Raw genomic sequence first — 24,824 nt, 5'->3', positions numbered from 1 at the left:
TCAAATCTCACTGCTCCAACCATCTGCAAACCCTGTGGGCTCCGAGGAACGTTCCCCTTGCTGATCCAAGTAGGAGCCACCCCTACCAATGGCCAGGATGCCTCCCTGCTCTCTGCTCCTGCCCTGGCTCCCACAGATCTGTTACCAGCACAGTAGCTCCAGACATGGCACGCTGAAAAGAAAACCCGAGCTGTCCTTCCACACTGAAGGGCGAGCAGCACCTGCCCCACCTGAGCAGGACCTCCTCTACCCCTCCCTGCACAGGCCTCCAGGCTGCCAAGCAGACAGGTCCAGCCTCAGGGCCTTTGCCCATATTGTTCTCTGGCCTGACACACCCTCCTCCAGACACCTGGGCTCCCTCCCACTGTCCAGTGCTGGAATCTGTCCTCCATTGTTCTTTGGCCAGTGCTCCAGGCAGCCCCTTCCCGAGTTCCCTGAGCCTTCTCCACTTCCTCCCCACCACAGGCTCCCAAAAGGCTTCAGCATTTATCCAGCACATGCATGGCTCTTCCCTGGGCTCTACCTGCAACACAAGGGGCGCAAGGCCCATTTTGTTCCCTGCCCCTGTGGCTGCTCAGCAGAGTAACTGAGAGGTCACTGACAGCCTCAAGGTGGAGGACACAGGAAGAGCGGGGTGTGCAGCCCTCCTTCACCACTGGGGTGGGTACAGGGTGTGTAAAGATGCAAACAAAACTGAGTTAATGGGGCTGGGGATGTGGCTCAAGCGGTAGCGCGCTCGCCTGGCACGCGTGCGGCCCGGGTTCAATCCTCAGCACCACATACAAAGATGTTGTGTCCACCGAAAAACTGAAAAATAAATATTAAAAAACAAAAAACTGAGTTAAAACCTGAGTAAACCCTCCACCTTCACTCGCTGTGTTAGTTTCTATCACTGTGACAAAAACCCTGAGAAAAATAGCTTTGTGGAGGAAAGATTTATTTTGGCTTGTTTTCAGAGGCTTCATTGCATGTTTGGATGGCTCTAAAGCAGAAACATCATGGTGGAAGGGCATGGCAGAGGAAAGCTGCTCATCTCATGGCAGCAGAGAGCAGACAGGGCCAGGGACAAGATATACCCTCCAGCCAGGCGTGGTGATGCATGCCTGTAATCTCAGTGACTTGGGAGGCTGAGGCAGGAAAACTGAAAATTCAAAGCCACCCTCAGCAATTTAACAAGAACCCAAGCAACTTAACAAGACCCTGTCTCAAAAAAGTGCTAGGGTTGTGGCTCAGTGGTAAAGCACTCCTCAGTTAAATCTCTGTTACCCCCCAGAATTATTATTTAAATATATATATTTAAATATGTGTGTATATATACATATGCGTATGTTAAGTGTGCATGTACGGGTGCCCTTCCAAAACACATCCTGGTGACCTATTTTTCCTCCAACTAGGTCCCACCATCGATGGTTTCCACCACCTCCAACATTCCATTCAGTTATAAATCCCTCCATGGATTAATCTGGTGAAGCCAAAGCCTGCATGATCTGACTCTGACCACTTCCCAAAGCCTCACCTTTGGACATGCTCACTGGGACCTCAGCTTCTGGGAGACTTTGCAGCTTGCTATGTGGAACACCGCAACTCCCCCTGTTGGCCGCTCACCATGGCAGAGGTGGCCTAGGTGGTTTTCAGGAACTTAGAGGTAGTTTAAACTTGTTGGAACCACTGCACCTTCCTGTGAGTCTGTGCAGGTAAATGACCTTCACCTTTTGACATCAGAAGGCCACACCTCCGCTCCAGTGGAGCATACTAATCCCACCACTGTCTGAACAGGCTTCCTCGGAGGAGCCAAGACGTGGGTTTATTTTCCAGTGTCTTATTGTGGTGCTGGGGATGCAACTCGGGGCCTGGAGCCCTCAGCTAGGAAGGGCTCTTATGCAGAGCCACATCCCCAGGCGAGCCATGAAGCCTCATTACAAGCAGAGACCCCCCTCTACTTCACCTTTCCTTCCTCCAGGCTGCTCGGTGCCCCAGGCCACCCTGTGTCCATAGCCCTAGCCCCAGCTTTGGGGAGGCGGCTTTGACTTGGGGCTTCGGCCTTATGTGTGGATAGCCTGCGAATGGACCCTTTTGCAAAACCCGTGCTTTCAGTGGTTGGCGCGCTGCGCCGCGGGGAAACGTGCCTTCGGAGCATGGAGGACGGGGCGAGGGGGCCCGGGCTGGGCTAGGCGAGGGCTCCAGGACGGCCGAGCGGGAGTACTTCACAAGCACCTGGGGCGACCCCGGGCCCTTCTCGGGGTGCTCAGTTCACCCCCAAGAAAAGGGACATCCTATTACTAACATCGCACCAAGAGGGAAACAGTGGGGACGTGGATGTCACAAGAGCCCAACGAGGAAACCAAATGCAGTTGGGCGCACCGATCCCTTGGAGCGCCTCCCGAGCCGACCCGTGACCCTGCTCAGGCCTCGGCTTTCCGCCCGCTCCTGGGATTCTTTTTTTCTTGCCACACCCCAGCCCTACTTAGTATTTTATTTAGAGACAGAGTCTCACTGAGCTGCTCGGCGCCTCGCTGATGCTGAGGCTGGCTTTGACCTCTGGATCCTCTTGCCGCAGCCTCCCGAGCAGCTAGGATTTTGGGGCGAGCGCCACCGCGCCCGCCCCGCTCCCCGGGGATTCTCCACCGCCGCCCCGGAGCCGGAGTTGAGCGCAAACTCGCACTTTGGCCTTGCAGCCAAAGCCACAGAACTCGTGAGGCGGGTCTCTGCGCAGCCAGCCTCCGCCCTCGGAGGGCTCGGGCTGCCCTGAGCGCTGCCGGTCGCGCAGGTCTTTTCGTTCAGGCGTTCGCCGACGACAGACCCGAGCGGGGGCAGGCTGTGGGGCCTGCCCGGCGCTGGGCGCAGGCGGAGTTCGCGTGGGTCCTGCTGGGCGCATGCGCGGTGGGCTGGCCTGCGCGCGGCGGCGCCATGGACGACGAGGAAGAGACTTACCGGCTCTGGAAGATCCGGAAGACCATCATGCAGGCAAGCAGCGCGAGGACGCCCTGTCCTGCCCGCGTGCCCGCCGCTCCCTCACCGTGGCGGCGCCCGCCCCCGTCCCTCGGAGACCCGCCTGGGGTGCCCGGAGGAGGACAGGGCGCGCGGGGACCGGAGCTGGCGCCGCCGGCGGAGTCCAGGCCGCGCTCCCGGCGTTGGTCCCTCCGCGCCTGCTTATTTTGCGGTCCTGGGCCTGAGCTCGGGCCGCACCGCCCGCGCCCCTGCCGTGGTTTCTCCGGCACCGGGGACCGTCGCGGCGGGAGCCGAGGCCAGGCCGGGAGGAGGGCGTTGCTGGGTTGGCCTGCGCGGACTCTGGTTTGGAAAGCAGGTGAAGGCATCTTGCGTTTGCCTCCGAGTCGGGGAGTGCTTGCCCAGCGTGCAAGCGAGAGGAGGAAGTCGGGGCTGGAGCGGGAGTGCAGGCAGGACGAGCCAGAGCCCGCGACCCTGGGCCCCGCCGTTCCGGGTGAAGCCCCCTGCAGCCTTATGCCCTGTCAGCACGGTCGCAGGAAGCCGCACCTGTCGTCTCCCTGCCTCACGTGGTTTTGCAGAGGGGTTAGGAGGACTGGCTGCAACTGCTTGGGTTGGTTCCCAGCCAGATTCCTGCCAGACTGGGTTAAGGGGGTCAAGGCTGGAGGTCTCTGGGAGCCTCTGGGACTGCTCTGGTGTCATCACAGGGGGTCGCAGTGGCTAGTTATGTGGCACCCTCTAAATGCTCAGCCAGTTTGCGATTGTTACTACTGAGTGACTCAAGGCTGTGTACTACATCTGTGCCACTGCCACATTCAGCTGTGTGTGTTTGTCCACTCAGGTCATGAGCTCTTGTTTGCTAAGATGCTTGGGCAGGGTCATCACTTGGCTCTTTCTCCTAGCAGCTGTGCCATGACCGTGGCTACCTGGTGACCCAGGATGAGCTGGACCAGACATTGGAGGAGTTCAAAGCCCAGTTTGGGGATAAGCCGAGTGAAGGGCGGCCGCGCCGCACAGACCTCACCGTGCTGGTGGCACACAATGATGACCCCACTGATCAGATGTTCGTCTTTTTCCCAGGTGGGGGCCTGTGCTGGTCCATGGCAAGTGTCCCCAAGGGGGTAAGGTTCTGATGTAGTCACCTAGACACCACCTCAGCCACTGGTTCATAGCACCCTCTAAGTCCGTGTGGTTCCCATCCCCCCCCCTTTCCCCATCTCTTTCTGAACTGTGTTCTCAACCCTTGAGGCCCCCAGCCCCCCATGACATCAGCTCTGCATGTGTCTTCCCCCTTCCCCACCTGGAGGGAAAGTACAGGCCCAGTTCTCAGCCAGGCAGACAGGCCTCGTCCCTGGAGCCCATGTGCCACTTCCCTTTGTCCCACCCAGGTGCTGCAGGGCTCCTGCCCTGCCCTCCTTCCCACCGGTTCCCCTAGGACCCTTAATGCTTTTTAAAAACTTTTTATGGTACTGGACCCAGGAGTGCTTAACCACTGACCTTTATCCTCAGGCTTTTTTTTTTTTCTCCTCTGGTGACAGGATCTCACTAAGTTACCCAGGCTTCCCTGGAACTTGTGTTCCTCTAGCCTTAGTCTCCTGAGTAGCTGGATGCTGGGTATGTCCTTCTGCCCAGCAGGGTGCCTCACAAGGCTCTCCTGTGTGAGTTTTAATCTCTTCCTAAGTGTGACTCAATACCCACTCTGATTACTTCACTGTATCCTAACCGCTTCTTTAAAAATGTTGATTCCAAGTACAGTTACAACTTTGAGGTTCTGGGGCTGGGGCTTCAGCATATGAAGGGGCACAGTCCAGTCCTATTACTGTCATCAGTGGGTCAGGTGAGAGCAGAGGCTGTGGCTGGACAAAACATGGACAACCCTACGTCCCTGTGCCAATTGGCCCCTGGGCTCCTGGGCCTCCCAGTACTCAGGTGGCAGGCCTGTGCCCTGTCAGCAGACTCTCACCATGTGAACACCCAGCTTCTGTCTCTTGGGCTCCCAGAACCAAAGAATCTAGAGTCTCCCAAACTGTAAAACTGCTTGGGGCACCTGACTCCAAACGTCAGGAAGGGAACTGCCAGGTCCAGTGGGACTTGATACCCTGGTGGTGTTGAGGCAGCCAGCCCCCGCCCTGGATCCTGCAGTTCAGGTCTTGCCTTGCAAGTAGGGACCTTGAAGCCCCAAAAGGAGCAGCGACTGGACTGAAGCCGGCTAGTCGGCGTGCCCTGGGCGGTGAGGGCAGGCTCCTAGCAGTGTGCCACTGCACATCTGTTTCAGAGGAGCCCAAGGTGGGGATCAAGACCATTAAGGTTTACTGCCAGCGCATGCAAGAGGAGAACATCACCCGGGCCCTCATCGTGGTGCAGCAGGGCATGACACCCTCTGCCAAGCAGGTAGGCGCCCCACCTTTGTACCACCCAGGGGCTGGGTCAGTTCAGTCCCATGGAGGAAGTGGCTGAGTTTACAAGTCCCAACCCTTTCTGCCTGCCTAACACCTCATTGCCCCTGCCTGCCACCCTCTTACTCCCTGCCAGAGACAGGCTTCGCCTGGGCACCCCCAACCAGGGTGGCCTCCCATCCCCGCATCTGGGATTTCAGCCCGGAGTCCTGATGTGACTGTGGGAACCAGGTTCTGTGTCCTGCTAGGACAGGGGTGGGCTCATCAGGAGGGGCTTGGGGCCCTGTGGCCTGCACAGGTGCCCTCATTCCTGGCATTTGGATTGAATTGAGCTGAGCGGGTTCATGGGGATCAGGTGGCCAGCACACTGCCTTTGTCCAGCCCGGGCTGTAGGGTTCACATAGTCGCATGGTACCTCTTCGATGGGGAGAAGTTGCCATGCCAGCTCTGAAGACACCCAAGAGGCAGCTGGACGGGTTGGGAGAGACCATGCCCTGTGACAGCCGGCATAGGCCAGAGGACACCACCTGGGTGCAGTGTGGAGGCACATGGGTAGACCCTGCAGCCTGAGGGGTGGGGTCAGGGTTGAGGCTGCTCATCCACAGCTGTGTGTGACAACCCTGTCTCTTGCAGTCTCTGGTGGACATGGCCCCCAAGTACATCCTGGAGCAGTTCCTGCAGCAGGAATTGCTCATCAACATCACGGAGCACGAGGTAGGCCAGTGGGAGATGCAGGTGGGGTGCTGCTCATCAGCAGGCTGGAGCAGGAGGTGGCCTGGTGGCGGGGAGTGGGGAGGATGGCAGGGTAGGCTTCCTACAGTGAGGCCTGGCCAGGGCAGCTTCTGCATCCAGGCGCCTGCTAAGGGTGTGGGTCCCAGGCCTGCCTGGGTCTGCAGGATAAGGGCTGGGAGCAGGCATCTGTTTCTGGGGGCCCCCAGGCCCTGTGCTGACAGCATAGTAGAGAGAACCTAATGCAGCTGGGCACGGTGGCATACGCTTGTAATCCCAGCGGCTGGGCAGGCTGAGGCAGGAGGATCACGAGTTCAAAGCCAGCCTCAGCAAAAAGCATGACGTGAAGCAACTCAGTGAGACCCTGTTTCTAAATAAAATACAAAAAAAGGCTGGGGATGTGGCTCAGTGGTGAAGTGCCCCTGAGTTCAATCTCCGGTACCAGGGGAAAAAAGAGAACCTAATGCAGTGACCATTTCCCAGGTTGCCCACAGCTTCAGTGGGGTTCTTCACCCCTCCCCGTGTGCTCCGGGTGGTGCTGGGCTTTGTCTGGGTCCTGAAGTCTGGCAGCCCTGGTGGTGACTGGTGGGCTCCTCTCTCCACAGCTGGTCCCAGAGCATGTGGTCATGACCAAGGAGGAGGTGACTGAGCTGCTGGCCCGGTAGTATCCTTGCAGGCACACCCCTGGCTCCTAGAGTCCCACCCCAACCCCAGATGGCCCTGCTGGGCTTTTCCTTGACCTGCTTCCCAGCAAACTCCGAGAGAACCAACTGCCCAGGATCCAGGCAGGGGACCCTGTGGCCCGCTACTTTGGGATAAAGCGAGGGCAGGTGAGAGACCTCTCAGGGGCGGGACGACCTTTGATGCTGCTCTGAACCTGCCTGCCGGGGACTTGGCTTTGTCCCTCCCACAGTCCTATCCCCTGCAGCCTGGAAGGGCCTTAGAACCACATTCCACACACCTTTTTAAAGCCACAGCAACTGGGGTCCAGAGAAGAGTAGCTCCTGGGCTTTTCAACAGGCATTGCCTGCCACCCTGTGCTGCCGCCATGGTGAGGCCTGTTGTCCCCCAGCACCTGTCCCTGTGCTTCTGCAGGTGGTGAAGATCATCCGGCCCAGTGAGACTGCGGGCAGGTACATCACTTACCGGCTGGTGCAGTAGCCACGCAGCAGGTGAGATGTGTGGGAGGGGCCAGAGGCAGGGGATTCTCCCTGTGCTGGCCTCCAGGAAGACTGTCACTCTGTCCTGGGACAAACCCTGCCTACTGCCCCCGGCTCAGACCCTACCTGGGCCTGTTCACTCCTGTTGCCCCAGATGCCTAGGAATTCAGGGGTGAACTACCCCCATATCACTTCTCCCCTGAGCTGTCCACTGTCAGGACGGTTCACCTTCAGGGAAGGCGAGAGGCAGAGCTTTGCAGGGGGGTGTTGGCAGTCCCACCAGGAGGGTGACTTCAGACCCACCTGAGGGCAGTGCTGAGACAGGAGAGCCCTCCCGAGCTCCCTGGGCTACCTGTGCGCATGCTCATGGAGCAGGCCTGCCAGAGGCCCTGTGCTGCCCAGCAGGCACCCTGTGCTGCCCTGCATGCTCTCTTTGTTCCAGGTGCCTGACTCATGGAGGCCCTGCTCCTCCGTGCCCAGACCCCAGGGATGGCATGGGTGTATGTGACCACCGTCAGGGACACCCACCTACCTGCAGGGACCTGCCCTCCTGCATTCTGGAGGGCAGCAGTCTCTGCTTTGCTTTGTCTTCCTGGGGCGAGGACTCCTCTCCCATGGCCTGGCCGGCTCTGGCTGCGCCCCTGTGTGCTCTGGGCCCCATCTCCACCTGACACCTCCTGACTTCACCGAGGGCAAGGCTGCGCCAGCTCCTTGGCAGGTTTCCTCTGTCAGAATGTCAGAATGTAGGGCCTAAAAATAAAGGAGATTTGACTGTTTGAAAAGCCAAGATGAATTGCCAGGCTTATGCGGGTGGCCTGCTCTGGGTGGAGCCTGGGGGCAGATGCTGCCTGTCCTGACCCCTGGGCCTGCTGTGCGCCTCGGCTTGAGCACCGGGTGAGCCTGTGTGCAGTGCCTGCACCTTGCTCGGCTGCTCCTCTCACCTGGAAACAGGAGGTCAGTCTCTGCCTTTCCCGCTGACCTCGGGTGGCCTCTGCCCACACAGGTGGAAAGCAGGCGTTGGTGAATCTTCCCACTGTGTCTGCATTTGCATTGGGTTCCTCAGTGCTGGGGATGAGACCCTCAGCCTGAGCTGCCGAGCATACGTGGTGCCACTGAGGGCCTGGCTGCAGATGGTGGACTCACTGCTTCTTGATGTGCCACCATCCCGTGTCCAGTTCTGAAACACGGTTACTGCAAAGAGAAACCCGTCCCCTCCCAGCCCTGCACCCACAGGTCTACATCCTGCCTCTGGACTCTCCTGCATCGGGGGTCTCTTGTCACTGGGTCACGCTCTGTGGCCTCGCATGTCTGCTTCTCATAGGGCATAAGGTCCTCAGGTCCATCCACGCTGCAGCTGTCACCTCGCTCCTGCTTGTGGCTGAGGACACTCCAGGTGTGCCTGGACCAGGCTGGGTGTCCCTTCCCCTGGGACATTGACCTTGGGCTGTGCTGGCACTTGACTGTGGTGCACAGAGCTGCTGAGGCCATCTGTGGGCAGATGTGTGGTGACAGGCTCTCGTTGCTCTGGGCATACACCAGGAGTGGCCGAGCTGGTAGGTGGCGCTCGGACCTGCTTGGCGGCTGCATGTCTCACCCCAGCCTGCACTGGGCCCTGGCTTCTCACCCTCACTGCTCACCGGCACCTCTTAATGTATACCTTTTTTTTTTTTTTTTTTTTAATATATATTTTACTTTTTTTTTTTTTTTTTAAATATTTATTTATTTATTTATTTATTAGTTTTCGGCAGACACAACATCTTTTGTTTGTATATGGTGCTGAGGATCGAACCCGGGCCGCACGCATGCCAGGCGAGCGCGCTACCGCTTGAGCCACATCCCCAGCCCTATATTTTACTTTTATTTTTAAAAATTTTTTAAATGTTTTTTGGGGCTGGGGATGTGGCTCAAGCGGTAGCGCGCTCGCCTGGCATGCGTGTGGCCCGGGTTCGATCCTCAGTACCACATACCAACAAAGATGTTGTGTCGCCGAGAACTAAAAAATAAATATTAAAAATTCTCTCTCACTCTCTCTCCTCTCTCACTCTCTCTTTAAAAAAAAAAAGTTTTTAAAAAAGATGTTTTTTGGTTGTAACTGGACACAACACCTTTATTTTACTTATTTATCTTTATGTGGTGCTGAGGATGGAACCCAGGGCCTTGCAGGTGCTGAGCAGGTGTTCTACCTCTTGAGTCCAACCCCAGGCCCTTCTTTGAGTGAAGCTCTCGTGGTAGATGTGAAGTGACTTGTTTGTAGATTTTGGTTCCTTACCAGATACGAGATTTGCAAAAACTTCTTTTCATGGCCCTTAAGTACCCACATGGTTACTTGTTTACAAGTGGGCCTTCCCGTACATTTAGATGGGGCCTAACTGCCCTGGACGGAAGAGGGTCTGGACCCGTCAGAGGCAGGGCTTCTCCTGGCCACCCTGAAGTGCTATTATGTGAAACCCCAGACACACAGGGGTCTGTTTGGAGGTTCCCTCTTTTCCAGGGATCGATAATGCTTTTAGCCTTATAGTATGTCTAACAGGTAGAGGAAATGCCCCTTCTCTCCAAAAATAGACACGCTGCTTTTTAAAATCACCTTGCCTAATATGAGCCTGTCACTGCAGGAGGTCCCTGGAGCCCCCAGATCCAGAGGCAGGAAGCAGCAGGGGGGTACAGGAGTTGGGAGACAGTGTGAGTCTGAGAAGGTAGAACATTCCAGGGATGGATGGTGGGACAACAGCTCAGATGCAGTCAGCCGCTGGGTGTGCCTCTTGATGCCAGCAAGACAAGGTGGGCTGAGGTGACTCGGTGGTGGACGCTTGTCTAGGCTGCACAAGACCCTGGGTCCATCCCCACTCAAGGGCCACAGGAAATGCTTCTGGCCTTGTGGGCCAGTGGGTTCCTGTCACTCCTCAACTTGACTTGTGGCAGGAGTGGTGGCTGTGGAAACCTAGACCCCGGCCTGCTGCCTGCCAAGAAGACCCTGTGCCCTGTAGGCAGGTCAGTGCGGCTTCATGTAGGGTCTGGGGCTGCAGGTCCTGACGGTGACTGCTGCATGGGGAGGGAGGGCTTCTCCCCCACCATCTGCTGTGGACCCCTGCCTGGAGTCAAAGCTCACCTATTTCTGCCCAGGAAATTTGCCCTGGGTGAGCCTCAGGGCCTCACCCAGCAGTGACCCCCCGCACCATCCCTCAGGTGAGGGTCAGGACCAAGAAGCGGGTGGGCAGTGGCCACTCCTCCACTGGCCGTGACAGAGAACAGGCTGAGTATGCGTGAGCTCCAGGTTCAGTCTCCAGAAGGTCACGAGCCAAATTTTGCCACAGCCTGGCCCCTGGCAGCCACGTGGGGTGGCAAGGGACCTTGCAGCGGAGAACATGCTCTCCATGCGGACCGCTCTGCAGGCCATCCCGGAGCTGTAGGCTGCCTCCAGGACTCCCAGGCTTGCCAAACCACCAGGGCTGGCAGAGGGGACCTCCTCCCTGTGGCCCTCCTCAGCCAGGAAGCCAAGGACATACCACGGGCCTGCAGCCCAGCTTCCCCCTTCCCCAGGGCCACAGCACATAGACCAGGTATAAGTTTATTTTAAGCAAAACAGACACATTTCCAAGAAGTACATGGTGACCTGCGAGAGACTGCACTGTGTACCTAGACCTAGGTGACCTGGACTCTAGGTGTCCAGAGCTTTCTGGAAAAGTGAGCAAATCCCAAAGTCAGAGCCTGCCCCTACTGACCCCCAGCCTGGGCTTCAGTGTCAAGGCTGGCCTGCACCCCAGTTCCACAGCACCCAGAACAGCCTTCAGCCCCGCAGGGGTGAGGAGACATCAGTGCAGGACCTAAGATTGAGAGCCCAGGGGCAGCGAGGGGACTTGGACCCGACTGCTCCACCTACACGGCCCTGTGGGCTGACCAAAGATAGGGAGCTTCCCCAAGAGCCAGGTCTCCAGCTCAGCTGAGCCGAGGTGAGAAGCTTCAGGAGGAGGCTGCCGCCCTGTCGGCCAGCAGGACGGCCAGCACAGGTGCTCTCACCCAGGACAGGCCTGCGAGGCTAGCCCAGGCTAGCCCAGCCTTGAGATGCAGATGGCCCCAAGAGGCAGAGACACAGACCAGGTATAAGAGAAGCTGGCAATTGTCCCCACCCACCACCCCAGCTCAGAGGAAATCTGGCTGTCGCCCCCAGCAGGTGCCTGCCGCCATCTGCCCGCCACGGAGTCTCATGGTGGGCCTCTGGGCCTGCGCCATGTTGTTGGACTGGTTGGTGTTGTAGGTTGAGAGCTGCAGCACTTGGTCCTCCTCGTCCTCCTCCTCCCCCAGCTGCCCCTCACTGCCACTGCGGCTCCGGCGACCCTCCAGGCTGGCTTCACCCTCCTTCTCCAGAAAGCTGAGGTGGTGCAGGGCGCTGGCGTCTGAGGATGACAAGGGATCCGAGCCCTCTTCCAGCTCTGAGTCAGAATCGTTAGATGCAACTCGGGATTCTGGGAAGGCCGGACAGAGAGGGAGAGAGAATGGAGTGGAGGACCTGGCTCAGTGGACACGGAGTGGACACTGGGACATCTCCACCTGAGTTAAATCCCAGGGTCCCCACCCCAGCCTGCTCCCTTTCTGATACTACACTCCCCCCCAGGGAAGCATTTGGCCTGGCCCGATGTTGGCGCCTCAAAGACTCAAGGCCTGTGGGCATGGATCGTCATGGCCATTCCTCAGTGCAGATGGCCACCTTGGAAAGAAGGCATTGTTGGCTTGGTTACAACACTTGAAAGGACAGTGCTGAATACTGGGTCCACGTGGTGTCCGTGGCAGACGACCCCACAGAAGTGCAGTCTTGGGCACCGCGACTCCAACCTGTGCTGTGCACGCAGGCTCCACTGTGGACACACGTGCCCACTGGCACCAGGGCCTGGCCTCCCGCAGCCCCACTCACCTCGGCCCCGGTCCTCTGCCTCCTCCTGCAGGGCATAGGCAGACTCCTCTCCAGCCTCCGGGTAGGGCATGGAAACCACCACCTCTGCCCGCTGACTGGGTGGCCCATCCTGCCAGGGGAAGGGCGTCAGGGAGGCCGCAGCTCCAGCTGCCCCAGACCCTGAAGTAAGAACCGCTGCTACTGAGGCTGTGTGATGTCCCAGTGTCCACTCCGTGTCCACTCCCACAGCTTGTGCAAATAGGCCTGCTCCTCCTGAAACAGCCACTCACTCCTGCTCCCAGCCCACCCGCTCTGCCAGACGGGCCAGGCCCAGCACACACGCCCACGTCAGAGCCAGGGAGTCCTGGCCCCAGTCCTGAGGGTCCCTGGCTCTCGGGGGCTCACTGAGGCTGGTGGGGGTAAGAGAAAACTCAGGAACACCACGAGATGCCAGGAGACGGGTGAAGAAACACAAGGAGGACTTGAAGAGAAGAGAGGAGCAGATGCTGTGAGGAAAGGGAACGAACTTAAAGAACCCCAGCCAGGCCTCTGGCTGAAGTGGCCCCAGCTGCCCACGAGCAGGAAGTGGACCAGGTGGAGGGTGGAGGCCAGCAGTGCCTTTGTTTCCCCAGCACTCTGTCCCAGGGCTCAGACACACCTTGTATAGTCTCTGTTCCAAAGACAACTGGCTGCTCTGTCCCAAACAAGGGCTTCCCAGTGTTGTCCCCACCTGCTGGCACCCACTCCCTCCTGTGCACAGCTGTGGCTCCGACCCCTGCCTCACCTGGCACCCTGGTGCCTCCTCAGGCTCCTCCTCGAAGATAAGGCTGTAGTGGACGATGAGGGTCTCAATGACACGGGCCTGGTGGGGATAGTCCACCAGAGAGGAGAGGGAGATGGTGGCCTCTGTGGGTCGTGGCCTCAGCAGTGTTGGCCCAAATACAATGCCCAGGTTCCCTGGGGTCATCTTGTTATCCTGTTCCACCTCCACTATCCTGGGGCACGGAGAGCACAGGGTGTGTGAGTGGCTCCTGGAGCCGGCCTGAAACCCTGGGCCCCAGCCCTACGACTTACCTGCGCAGGTGTCTCAGCAGATACTGCAATGTGGCCAGGTTCTCCGGGGGCAGGTCCCGCAGCAGCTCCCGTAGGCGGCCCACCATAACAGCAGCTGCCGCCTCGCTCTCAGACCCATCCTGCCGGCCCCTGGACGCCGTCTTGGCCTCAGCCTCTGCCTTCAGGCTGTCCTTGGCCAGCCCCACGAGCTCGTGGTATAGGCGGAAAGATATGAGAGGCTCCGGCAGCTGCAGGAGGGTGTCAGGACCAGAGTCGGAGGGCTGGTCTAGCCTGCCGCCGTAGCCACGCCCAACCACATCAGGGCCCCACCCACTGCAGCAACCGACTCCGCCCCAGTCCTCCAGAGAGCACCCGTGCCCACGCCCCTCCGCGCTCTGGCCACGCCCAGCACAGTAGGACCCCACCCGCTGTAGCACCCGCTCTGGCCACGCCCCTTCCAGTGCACACCTCCAGCGCGCCTCACCTGGCGCAGGTAGAGCTTGAGGACGTTGCTGATGTCGTGCGGTAAGGCCTGCGACAGCTCCACCAGTTCCTTGCCGGTCTCGAAGGCCTGGCACAGCTTCTCCACGCGCGTCTTCACACCGTTGACCCGGTAGATGCCCTGCGGTGCCGAAGTCAGCCTCTGCCCGCCCTCCCAGGACCCGGGAATCCCACCAGTTCCCAGAGACACACCTTGACGCGCAGCGCGCGCCGTTCGATCTCGCAGACGCACTTCTTGACGATGAAAGGCACGCCATCTAGGGTACCGCGGGCTGCCTGGCTGAAGTCCTGGCCGAAGAGCTGCAGGCGGCCCTGCAGCTTCTTGTGGCCGCACTGAATAGCCAGGGTCTCCAGGCACTTCTTGTGGCAGGCTAGGCAGCACTGGGGGTCAGCAGGCAGTGAGCCTCGGGCCGGGCAGGCGGGACTCCACCTGCACCTTCCTCCCTGGAGCCCTTGCAATTTCCATGACATCCTCTGAAGGCACAAGCCAGACTGCTCCGGGCAGGCAGACACCCCTCTTGGGTGGAACTCCAGCTGCTTGGGGTTGGGGCTGGGATTTCTTTCTTCTACTTTTTTTTTTCAGTACTACTGTTAGGGATTGAACTTAGGGGTTCTCTACCACCGAGCCACATCCCAGCCCTATTTTGTATTTTATTTAGAGACAGGATCACTGAGTTGCTTAGCACCTCACCATTGCTGAGGCTGGCTTTGAACTTGCGATCCTCCTGCCTTAGCCTCCCCAGCTGCTGGGATGACAGGTGTGTGCCACTGTACCCAGCTGAAAACTGGTGTTTCTATACCCCTGTCCTGCCGCCTTTCAACCCCTTGATTTTCCTGCCACAGCCCAGGGCTTCAACATTGGCTCTCAGCCCCCGAGACACTCTGTCCACTTCTGGCCTGTCCAGCCCCTCTGCACTCCCCCGCAGCACTGCTGCCCCAATGGGCGAGGCGTATACCTCCTCACACTCGGCTCCTTGGAAGTACACGTAGCTGTTACATTCTCTGCACTTGGCGGGCGTCCGGAGCTTCCGAAGCCGGTGGGTGCGGGCTGCCTTGGACAGCCCCACATTGCGAAAAGGGCCGCTGGGTACAGCCACAGGCAGCTCAGGAGCCATGCCATTGAGGTCAGCTAGGCGTGAGACGGGCAGCCAGTGTCACAAGGCAGGAGGGGCAAAGCCCTGGACGGGTTCCAGAGCTCTCTCCCTCCCCTCTCAGGCCACAGTTCCTCACCCTGCTCAAAGGCAGACACCTCTGGGCCACCTTCCTGCTCCACCAGCTCCTCACTGGGTGACACGGCACCGCTGGATGACATGCGCTGAAACTTCTTAAAGTCCTCTATGTAGGACAGAGGACTATCAGACTTCCCAAGCCAGGGTGACTAGCAGCTCCCTGCCCCAGCCCGCTGGGCAGGCCTCAGGCCTCACCTGAGCCCGGCCTGGGGTCCAGACTCCTGTCGGAGTCTGAGATGGAGATGGGCCAGGACTTGTGCACCTGGTGTCCCCGCACCCCTGGGGAAGAAGGAGGGTGTGTCCAGCACAGGCCTCAGGCGGCCTTGGGAACCAGTCTCCCCTGCTCTCACCAGGCACTCACCCCTGGGCTCCTTGGCAGGCGCCCCTTCGTTGGGCCCACCTTCCTCAGGGGAGCTGCCAGTGGCCTCTGTCCCCACTGTGTCCCCAACGTTGAAGCTGCCCTTCCGGGCACGCATGATGGGAGACCTGGTGGAAGGGTGAGGAGGAAGGGTCGGCAGGGGCCTCACAGCAGTCCTGCCCCTCCAGGTGGGAAGCCTGCCCCCCGAACCGCATGTGCCCGGGAGCCGGCTGGGCGGGTGGGATACCAGGAGCTGGAGGAGACGTGGGGCTCGAAGTCGTAGCGCACGTCGGGCTCCTCGCCACGCTGCAGCTGGCGCACGTGGGAGGCGTACTGCTGGCCCGGGTCGTAGAGCTTGCTGCTCTCGCACAGCATCTGGAAGTGCACCGGCAGGGGCGCCGTCTGCATGTGCATCAGCTGGTAGTAGGAGATGGTGGCCTGCGGGCAGCACCCACAGGTGAGCGGCCGCCCTGCACGCACCACGGCCAGAGCCCCGCCCCCGCACGCACCGACTTGACGGTCTGGTCGCTCTGCCGGATGACCTCCTGGATCTGCCGCAGTGCTGTCACCTTGGTGTCCTCCAGTTCCTGCTTCTGTGTCTTAGCATCCGCGACACAGGTGCGATAGGTGGCCATGGCTTCCTCCGCCTGGGGGGGGGGGGGAGCGGCTCAGCCCTCAGCAGGACCCAGCCAAGCCATGCAGAAACCCGGGGAGGAGCCAGGCAGGAGAGGGTGCCGTGCTCCGCGACCAGAGGCCCGGAGATGGGACTTCACACAAGTGTGGGAGATGCTGTCCTGGATCTCCTCCTACCAGACCCTCTGCTGAGCCTCCTGCTGACCTCACCTTGTTCTTGGCTTCCTCCTCCAGCCGCCGCCTCTTGTCCAGGGTCTTGGAGGCTGCATTGCCCGCCCCAGGTCCTGAGCTGGCCTGCTCCTCCTCTGCCTTGGCCACCAGGAAGCGGGCCTTGTCATGGTCCTCGGAGCGCTGCATGTAGCCCTGCTTGGCCTTGCGCAGGTTGGCCTCTGCCTCCTGCTGGGTGGTGAGAAGGCAAGGTGGGGCCGGATCCAGCTTCTCCTCCAGCCCTGGCTGCTCCCACCCTCTTCTCCAGCCCCAGCTCTGGCACCCAGCAGGACCAAGCCAAGCAACGCAGGAACCCACAGTCCCATCTGGCACACAGTGGTCCCTGCCCAACAGCAGCAGAATCGGAGGTGACACCCGCAACCAGACCCCTCAAGGAGTGGGATAGCCTCTGACAGAAACACAGGTGCGACTGGAGTAGGAGGCTGGCAGGAAGCCAGACACCCCTGAGCACCAGGAACCTGCTCAGAAGCCACCGGCCCGGGAGGCCCCTCAGCCCAAACCCTCAGAGGCCAAATGTGCAGAAAAGAACCAGGGGCTCAGCCACCACTCGCTGGTGGAACTCTTGCTCAGTCCTCAGCTAAAAAGAAGAAGAAGAAGAAGAAGAAGAAGAAGAAGAAGAAAAGGAAAAAGTACTGCAAGTATTAAGAGACCATTTCAAAATAATCCCATGTGTGGGAATCCCTTTTGATGGACAACACAAAACTCCATGTAAAAAAGCCAGAGCTGTGGATGGACCTGTCAACTTACTGAGACCCTGTCTCAAAATAAAATGAAGCCAGGCTTCAGTGGTGCACACCTGTAATCCCAGCGGCTGGGGAGGCTGAGGCAGGAGGATCGCAAATTTGAAGCCAGCCTCAGCAACTTAGTGAGGCACTAAGCAACTCAGAGAGACCCTGTCTCTAAATAAGGTATAAAATAGGGCTGGGGATGTGGCTCAGTGGCACAGCACTCCTGGTTCAATCCGACAAAACACACAGACTACTGCAATCAACTACCACCAGGGCTTCTTCCTGCAAGACAAGCAGGGCAGATCAAACAAAGAAACACGAGGGCCTGGGGGCACGGCTCGGTGGACAGCGCAAGCCTAGCTCGTGTGAGGTCTTGGGTTCCATCCCTAGTACCGAAATAGCAACCAATAAAAGGATTGAAAGAAGAAACAAAGTCAAGCGGAATGTGTCAGCCAAGCTCACCACCCCAGCGACTCGGGAAGCTGAGGCAGGAGACACAAGTTAAAGGCCACCCTCAGCAACTCAGTGAGATCCTGTCTGAAAAACCAGACATTAAAAAGGGCTGAGAAGTACCAGGAAAAGGACACAGGAAGGTCAGCTCGGATGAGAGAAGAATCTGCTCTATTTAGGAAATAAAAATGTCCAGGACCACGGGCATCAGGCTAGGAGGAGAAGACCAGGCTTCGTTTTGAAGCTTCAGAGAACTGGCTCATCTTCCTAACTGGTGGCTTGGAATTTACATGACTAAATCAGTCTAAATCTTAGGAATTCCTTCAGTCCTCAGTTAATCTTAAATGGAATAAATTGAATACATACTTTAAAATGAATAAATAAATAGGGCCGGGGACGTCGTTCACTGGTACCCCTGGGTTCAATCCCAGCACTCGGGGCGGGGGGAAAGGTCAAACGATCAAGTAGGTAGGAGGAGTCTACGATTCACAGTGTTGGGATCGGAGTTCTCCAACAGGTGAAGAGCTCTATCAAACCAGTACAAAATAATAATAATAGACAAAGAAGAAGGCACTGTCTGAGGCACACCAAGGAAAGGGATGTAACCTGAGGTTTCACAAAGCTGAGAAGAAGCATGGCCAGGGTGCAGCAGCAAAGCCATCCTGTACCTGTCTCGATCATGACATCTGTTTTGGAGCACTGATCTGAGATAAACCCTCACAGACTCTGGAGGTGGGAGCACAGATGGCTTAGCTGTGATGCTTGTTAAAGCAACTGCCCATCCACATACTGAGCCACAGAAGCCTCAGCTGAGTGCTGAGCAGCTGCCAGGGAACGAGGCTGCATCGTCTGGACCCTAAGGGGTGAACTTCTCGGTGCAGGGGTCAGTCGAGAGACAAGCGCCAAAATGGTCACCCAGGAGCTGCGCAGCTGCTGGAGTTGGCTGGTATACGCTGGAAGCGTCCAGGAAGGGGCTTCTCACCCCCCCCCCCCCGCGCTGATAACTCAGCTAAAAAGACGAACAATAGTCCACGGTGCTGCTGAAGCCACCCGAAAGGGAACTGGGGAGCCAACACCAGACTAGAGTGACTGGGCCTCCGTGTCCTCCTCTCGTGGGGACTAGCTCTCTGCAGCCTGAGGAAACCTGGCTTCTCCCCATTTCTGAACCACCCGCAGTGGGAACCGGGGAGCAGAGGGCCTCAGTCCTGGGAACGCAACCGGGGCCAGACAGTGCTGTGGCTGCGTTGGACACCTGCGCAAAAAGGCGCAGGAGCCCAGGCGCACTGCTAGCACAGGCCTCCAAGTGGCAGGAACGCGAAGTCACATGCCTGCTACCCCTACCAGCTTCCTCTGTGCCCGGTGCCAGGATTCCTTGATCTCCTTCCTGCGCCGCTCATGCTCCAGCCGCCGCAGGGTCAGGGGCTGGGGAGAGAGGGTCCCTCAGTGGAGGCCCTGGCCACACCCCCACCAGCCCACCCTGGAGGCCCAGCCCACCTGCATGAAGGTCTGGGTCTGTAGCGTGCCCACCGCCTGCACCATGCCGTGGCCAAACTCCAGGTCCTGCTCCAGGGCCAGCGAGTAGATGGACAGGAGGGGCATGTGGGGCTGTGGGGGTGGGGCCAGTCACTGAGGTGGGGAGGGATGGCCCGGGCAGCAGCCCAGCTCTGGAACCCTGTCACCTCTCAGAGTCCCTGCAGCCACCGCCCGCTCCTGTAGTACGGAAGGGAGGCCCGGTCCCAGCCCGCGGGGCCCACCTCGTGCATGACACTCTGTCTGCAGTTGTGGACGATCTTCTGTAGGCCTTTGGCAAACTCCATCTCTGCAGGGTGTGAGGTGCCAAGTGTTAGACAGGCGCAAGGTGCACCGGCTCCCGGGACCCTCTGGCCAGACCCCACTGGGCCCACCCTCACCCAGAGCAGTCCGCTTCTCCAGGTAGCCAATGAGGTCCTTCATGTACTTGGCCATGTTCTTGGCATACTGCAGTGCAGCGTCCACACCACCCTCACAGCGCTGCAGTAGCACGTCCACTTCCTCTGGGGGTGGGCAGCCTGCGGGGCACCTGCTCAGCCTGGAAGGCCACCACCCAGCCATCTGGCCACCCTGCCCTCCCTGTCCAGCTCAGTGCAGGCCTCTGGTGCCCAGCCCACTCACGCACCTGCCCCTGGGGCTCTGGGACACTTACCTTCCTCACAGTCCTCAGTGCTGGACAGGGGGCCCTCACTGCCCTGTCCGTACAGGTTCTCCATGGACTGCACAGAGGGAGACGCTAGTGAGACCAGCCCTGGGGACCCTGCCCTGCAGGAGGTGGCCACCACCTGCCTGAGGGGGGGCACACCCACAGGTGGATGCAGACCCGCCCCACCCCCGCTGCTCACCTGGCTAGGGTCCCCAGGGGGCACGGCCAGGAGCGTGCTGCTGTCCACTTCGCCCATGAGGAACTCGGACACACTGCAGGGCCAGAGGGTCAGCACCAGAGGCACGTGGCACCCTGTCCCTCAGCCCGCCCCAGGGGCTCCCGTGCGAGCTCACGTGCTGCTGAAGGACACAGCCATGGTCTCCAGGGCCTTCTCGAACTCCCTCTTGTCCGACTCATTGTGGGACTCATAATGGAAGGCTGGGAAGCAGAGGACACTCTGAAAGGCCATCGTCCCTTAGCTCACTGACAGAGCCCTCTCCCAAGCATCAGGGAGCAGCTGTGCCTGCCGAACGCCTGTGCATCCTTCAAAACCCACTTCAGAGAGCGCCCCCTCCAGGAAGTCCTGCCTGGCAGACAGGCCTGGCGGCCCCCCGGGCCCCATCTGCTGACCTTTGACCTTGGCAATGAGGGTGCCAGCAGCAGTGAGGGTCTCCACGGTGTTCAGCAGTGGGTACTTGGAGATGACCTGGCGCATCACACGCAGGGCCTCACCCAGGCACTCGTGGGCCAGTGGCCGGCGGGCCTCGAGGAGATCTGCTGGTCAGAGTGGGTGTGAGCAGGAAAGAAGGGGCCAGTCCCAGGGGGTCTGCTGTGTCCTCACAGCTCCTGTCCCCAGGTGAGCGCACTGAGGCCGAGGTGGGAGAGGGCAGCCAGGAGACCCAGGGGAGGGACTGACCCTCTCTGGGCTCCTGGTCAGGTCTGCACAGACTGGTCCTCGGCCTAGACAGTCCCTTCCACTCAGAACCCCTCTGACCCTCCGGAAAACAAACTGCTGCTGTCCAAGGCCAAGTCCTGGCCCTCCTCCTCCACGCAGGCCCCTGGTTCCGGCCTGCCCTTCTGCCTGCCTGAGCACCCGGCCAGCCACCCCTCACCTCCCACGGCGCAATCCTGGCCGCCACTGCAGTGGGCACCTCCACTCTGCACATGAGGAAGCCGAGGCCCGGGGACACTTCCACTTCACCGGCTCTGAGGGTGGGAACGGCAGGGAAGCACCTGTCTGGCTTTACTTCCTGGGCCAACAGGAGCCAAGGGCTGGGGACTAGTCGTGGTGTGTTGGGATACGACTTCAACGCCCGCTCAAACGCTCTAAGTCAGAAGATTTTTATACAAATGGGGAGCTGGGGAACGTGGGCCACGGGTGGACCTCTTGTCTACCTGCGAACGAGGACTTGGGTTCCAGCCCCAGCACCCTCTCCCAGCAAAAGAAACCAAACAGAAAGAGTGTGGGTGAGCTAGCGGAGAGAGTCACAGGGATTCTGGAAGGTCAAGAATGAGGGGACAGTGAGATTCGGGAGAGGACACTGGAGGGTGCCCCCAAAGCCAAGTGAAGCCTGAACATCACTGCCCGTCCCTTCTCAGCACAAAAACCCCCGGACCCCCAGAGGGGATTTCAGGAATCTAGGGAAGCCCGCTGGGAAGGCCACGCCCCTGCCCTCCACCACACTTCTTCCCCGGCCTGCCCCTAAGGGCCTGGGTCACCTAGATTCCCACAGCACCCCTCCACCCGAGACGTGGGCTACAGGAGGGGCACCTGCCAAGGGCAGAGATGCAAGGTTGACGTGGCCAAGGCAAGTGTTCGGCAGCTGTGCGTCCCCTGCGGCCAGCCCGGAGCGCCACTGTGGGGCGGGGGCACCTTGCAGCCCGCACTGCCCCTCACCTCCGGGTCCCACCAGGCAGCGCACGGGGCATCCTCCCACGCTGGGTGCACCCACCGTCTGGCAGATGCACCTCACGTGGTGGAACCCGGACAGCGAGCGGGCGCCTGGGAGCAGGTGCCTGACTGGTGGGGGTCTCTGTGGCTGGCCAGCGGCCAAACCGGCTTTGGCCAGTATGGCAACCCCCCGCCCCGCAGAGGAGAACCCAGCCCCTGCGTCCAGCTGCCCTTTGTTAGGGTCCTCGGCTCCAGGCTACACGTAGCGCTGGAGGGATCCAAGGCTGTGCGGCTCCAAGAAGGGCAGTCCAGGACGGGTGGGGAAACCAAGGCCCGGAGAAGAAATCCAAGGGCCAGGAGGTCTCCATGTGCATAAACTACTCTGGTGACCTTCGCACTAATCCTACGGCGCCTGTGTCCCTGCCCCATTTTACAGAACCCGCGCCTGTGCTGTAGACAGGGCAGTGGCTAGCCCAGAGTCTCCCGGCCGGCAGGGGCGGCTCCAGGACTCCAACCCGCCTCCTGCTGGCGCCAGGTTCTTCCCCTCGCAGGGCGTCCCTGGGACGCAGGCAGGGCTGTGAGTCTGCAAGATGTCCCCGGGCTGCGCCCAGCCCACGCCGGACCTCCAAGGAAGCGCCAGGATCGGAAGGAACCGAGATTAGGGTTTCCCCAGGAAACTGGCTCTGGCCTCCGCCCCTGGGACCAGATAACCCGCGGGCTCCCACCCCTCTCAGTAGGGCCTAGGCCACAGAGCCCCTGTTATCCTCCAGAAAGCCGCGAAGCTGAGATCCAGCCTGCTGGAACCTCGGTTTCCTCATCTGTGGGATGGGCTGCTTAGGGGAGCAGGTCAGGGCGCTCCAACGGCGCGGCCCTGGCACTGCGGTTTAGTGTGGGGCTGAAGATGGTTCAGGAGGTGCTGTGCCCGCCCCCGTCGAAGTGCCCGCCTGAGCTGCCAGGGACAAACAGGAAGCAGATGAAAATAACTCGGCAGGAAGCAGGACTGTCAGCAGCCGCGTGGAGAAAACGGAACTGCTATGGCGCAGGCCTCACCCCCAGCACCTCCGGCTATCTTCAAGGGCCCCACAGCCTCTCCACCCAGACCGCAGCCCACCTTCAGCCCACAGCCTCCAGAGCAGATGAACCCGCCCCTCCTCTGCAGGAACACCCTCTAGGGCTCCCGTAGCCTCCAGGGTTATGTCCAGGGCGCTCAGACCCATGCCACAGCCTTGTTCTCACGGTGGGCACACCAGGGCCCTCCACACCTTTGCATTTGTTCTCTGTTTCCATGTTTGAGCCTGGGCACAGGACGGTCCCTCCACTGAAATGCTTTTCCCTCCTCCTGATCACCAAACTCCTACACATCCCTCTGAATCCGGGTTGTCATGGCCTCCTCCAGGCAGCCTCTCTGCCAACCCATTTGGACCTTCCCCAAGTCCCTCCCTGCTTCCTTTTTTGACCATGCCTACGTCCACTCAGCCTTCCACCCTGGCCTCCCTGTCTCAGCTGACTCTCACCGTCATGCAACACACACTCCTTCAGTTTTTCAAGGCCCTCTGCGAAGCGGGCCACATCGGCCAGCAGGTTTGAGATGTCCTCCACTGCATCAGGGCCAGGCCCCTCGGTGGGCAGCTCGGCAGGGCTGGAGGCAGTCAGAGGGCTTCGGTAGCCCCGGCCTAGTGTCCAGGAGGCAGCACCGGAGAGCGGGAAGCCAGCAGCACTGGCGTGGCGGCTCAGGCTGGTGGGCCGCTTGAGTGTGCCTGTGGCCTTGGCACCTGAGGACACAGCGGGGGGCTCCAGGCTGGGTCCAGGGAACACCACATCCACTCCATCTTTCTTGGGAAGCTCCTAGGAGGGCGGGAAAGAGGGTAGAGGGGATGCTTCAGCTTTGACAGTGCCTCGGTTTCCCCAGAAATGAAGTGTGACTCTGGAGAATCTTCAGCCTTGTTCCATGGGAGTCAAAGGCCAGAGGTCAGAGGGCTGAGATTGGGACCTGTGTCCCCCCCCCCCCCACGGCACCTGTTACCCAACATCCTCTTCCCTGGAGCTTTTCACAAACAACGGTCCCTGCCCAAACCACAGCCAGGGGTGGAGTGCGCAGAGGCGCTTGGGGGAGGGGAACCCCACTTCCTGGTGGGGGTAGGGAGCGCCAGAGACAGCCCTCAGCCTGAGTAGACCCCCGGCTCCTGCGGATGTGTCCTCTTCAGAAAAGGCTCCTCCGACAGTGCCTGTACCCCAAGGCTCTGGTAGACCTCTGAGTCCTAGGGACACCCCAGGCCTTATAGACAGATGCCCCCAAACTCCTAAACTTGGAGACGCCCTCAGCCCCTGGGGACACTCCCTCTCCCAGACCACTGTGCCACACAGATCCATAAGATGACCTGCTACAAACATGCAACCAAACTGGGGCTGCAGCCCTCCCCTCCTTCAATAGCTCCTGAGCCCCCCTCCTGCAGAGCTCCAGACCCACTCCCACTCTGGCACTGTCCCTACCAACTAGCCCTGAGGCCCCCTACCATGAGCCGAATACCCAGGTCCTGGCCTGTTCGTGGTGACCTCTGCCATCCAGCCTGGTGGGGACTGTAGCTGGCGTGGGTGCCCCACCGCCGGCCCAGCATGGTGTGACCAGAGCTGTACCTCAAGCTGCGCGGAAGCGCCCCTGTGCCTCGAGCGGGTGTTGCCCCAGTTCCCCGCCCGCTCTGCCAGGACTCACCCCTGAGGGCTGCGGGCTGGGGCTTCCCGCCCGGTTCTTTTTGGAGATGGAAGGGGTTTTCATTAGCTCCCGTTTCTTCCTGGAGAACATGGTGGGGTCTGAGGGGTGACCCCGGGGGCTGGCAGGTCGGCACGCTGGGGGGTCTTGGAAATGCAGCTCCTAGCGCTCGCTGCCTGGAGACCACATTGCCACGGGCCACCCCCTCCCCAGCTGTCAGGCCCACGTGACAGGCCGGGCCCTCATTGGCGCACGGTCGCCGGTACAGGAAAGGCCTCCAAGGCGGCACCGCAGACCCGCCCCACCGTGCGAGCCTCAGCCTGCCAGACGGCAGAGTGGGCGCGATCAGAGGTCGCAGGCCGCCCCGCCCCGCCCCGGCCCGGCTTCCTCTTTCAGGAGCCGCGAAGTCCACACCCGCGCGGGTGGCGATGCGCTCTCAGTGTACACAGCAGAGCACTCCGCGAGGACCACAGGGATGCTGACCTTCAACTCAAACACACCCCGCCAGCTGCCAGTAGGAGCGCACAGACCCCCGTGCGCGGGACAGCTGGGTACGGATTTTCACGAGCACCCAGATGAGGCCGAGGGCTGGAGCCTCAGGCCCAGAGGCGACAGAGGCACCCCCTCCACCTGCAGGTACACCCCTCCCCCACTTTTCTGGTCACTGGCCTCAGCTCAGCTCTCCACCCACTCCCATTCCTGCTTTCCAGGTCCTGAGCCCACAGCTGGTCCGTCAGAACACCCAGGGTGCCACTGG

The 24,824-nt window shown here is 60.0% G+C and overlaps 2 protein-coding genes across 4 annotated transcripts; one reads left to right on the top strand and one right to left on the bottom strand.

Annotated features, from left to right (window-relative positions):
- The first annotated feature begins 2,806 nt into the window (after positions 1-2,806).
- POLR2E (RNA polymerase II, I and III subunit E) lies at positions 2,807-7,997 on the top strand. The gene is made up of 8 exons (XM_081287973.1): positions 2,807-2,964; positions 3,849-4,023; positions 5,219-5,334; positions 5,973-6,053; positions 6,674-6,732; positions 6,820-6,898; positions 7,164-7,240; positions 7,671-7,997. The coding sequence occupies exons 1-7, from the start codon at positions 2,908-2,910 to the stop codon at positions 7,227-7,229; spliced, it is 633 nt and encodes a 210-aa protein (XP_081144099.1). The 5' UTR covers positions 2,807-2,907; the 3' UTR covers positions 7,230-7,240; positions 7,671-7,997.
- A 2,788-nt stretch (positions 7,998-10,785) lies between these two features.
- On the bottom strand, positions 10,786-24,385 carry ARHGAP45 (Rho GTPase activating protein 45). Of its 3 annotated transcripts, none has more exons than XM_081284035.1 (23): positions 24,071-24,385; positions 22,875-23,205; positions 20,100-20,243; positions 19,823-19,907; positions 19,669-19,741; positions 19,476-19,542; positions 19,204-19,341; positions 19,048-19,112; positions 18,788-18,898; positions 18,635-18,715; positions 16,098-16,286; positions 15,764-15,901; positions 15,502-15,692; positions 15,258-15,382; positions 15,092-15,175; positions 14,898-15,002; positions 14,624-14,796; positions 13,860-14,048; positions 13,651-13,788; positions 13,188-13,414; positions 12,898-13,108; positions 12,135-12,243; positions 10,786-11,688 (listed from the first exon to the last, which is right to left on the bottom strand). In XM_081284035.1, the coding sequence occupies exons 1-23, from the start codon at positions 24,158-24,160 to the stop codon at positions 11,366-11,368; spliced, it is 3,387 nt and encodes a 1,128-aa protein (XP_081140161.1). In that variant the 5' UTR covers positions 24,161-24,385; the 3' UTR covers positions 10,786-11,365. The 3 variants fall into 3 exon arrangements, with proteins under 3 accessions (XP_081140161.1, XP_081140160.1, XP_081140162.1); XM_081284034.1 differs by lacking the exon at positions 24,071-24,385 and adding an exon at positions 23,874-24,017; XM_081284036.1 differs by lacking the exon at positions 24,071-24,385 and adding an exon at positions 23,874-24,017 and having other exon boundaries at positions 12,898-12,975.
- Between the last annotated feature and the right edge of the window lie 439 nt (positions 24,386-24,824).

Source organism: Spermophilus citellus (genome assembly GCF_964194105.1).
Source record: "Spermophilus citellus genome assembly, chromosome: 3".
Lineage (NCBI taxonomy): Eukaryota > Metazoa > Chordata > Mammalia > Rodentia > Sciuridae > Spermophilus > Spermophilus citellus.
This window is presented reverse-complemented; position numbering and strand designations above follow the sequence as displayed.

Bases quoted from the DNA above. Each gene is read 5' to 3' on its own strand.
- POLR2E (XM_081287973.1), top strand. From the start codon at position 2,908: ATGGACGACGAGGAAGAGACTTACCGGCTCTGGAAGATCCGGAAGACC. The intron at 2,965-3,848 runs GCAAGCAGCGCG...TTCTCCTAGCAG, and splicing joins TCCGGAAGACCATCATGCAG to CTGTGCCATGACCGTGGCTA. The intron at 6,733-6,819 runs GTATCCTTGCAG...CCTGCTTCCCAG, and splicing joins ACTGAGCTGCTGGCCCGGTA to CAAACTCCGAGAGAACCAAC.
- ARHGAP45 (XM_081284034.1), bottom strand. From the start codon at position 23,975: ATGCTGGGCCGGCGGTGGGGCACCCACGCCAGCTACAGTCCCCACCAG. The intron at 20,244-22,874 runs GTGAGAGTCAGC...TCTGACCAGCAG, and splicing joins GGAGTGTGTGTTGCATGACG to ATCTCCTCGAGGCCCGCCGG. The intron at 13,789-13,859 runs GTGTGTCTCTGG...TCGGCACCGCAG, and splicing joins GGCGCGCGCTGCGCGTCAAG to GGCATCTACCGGGTCAACGG.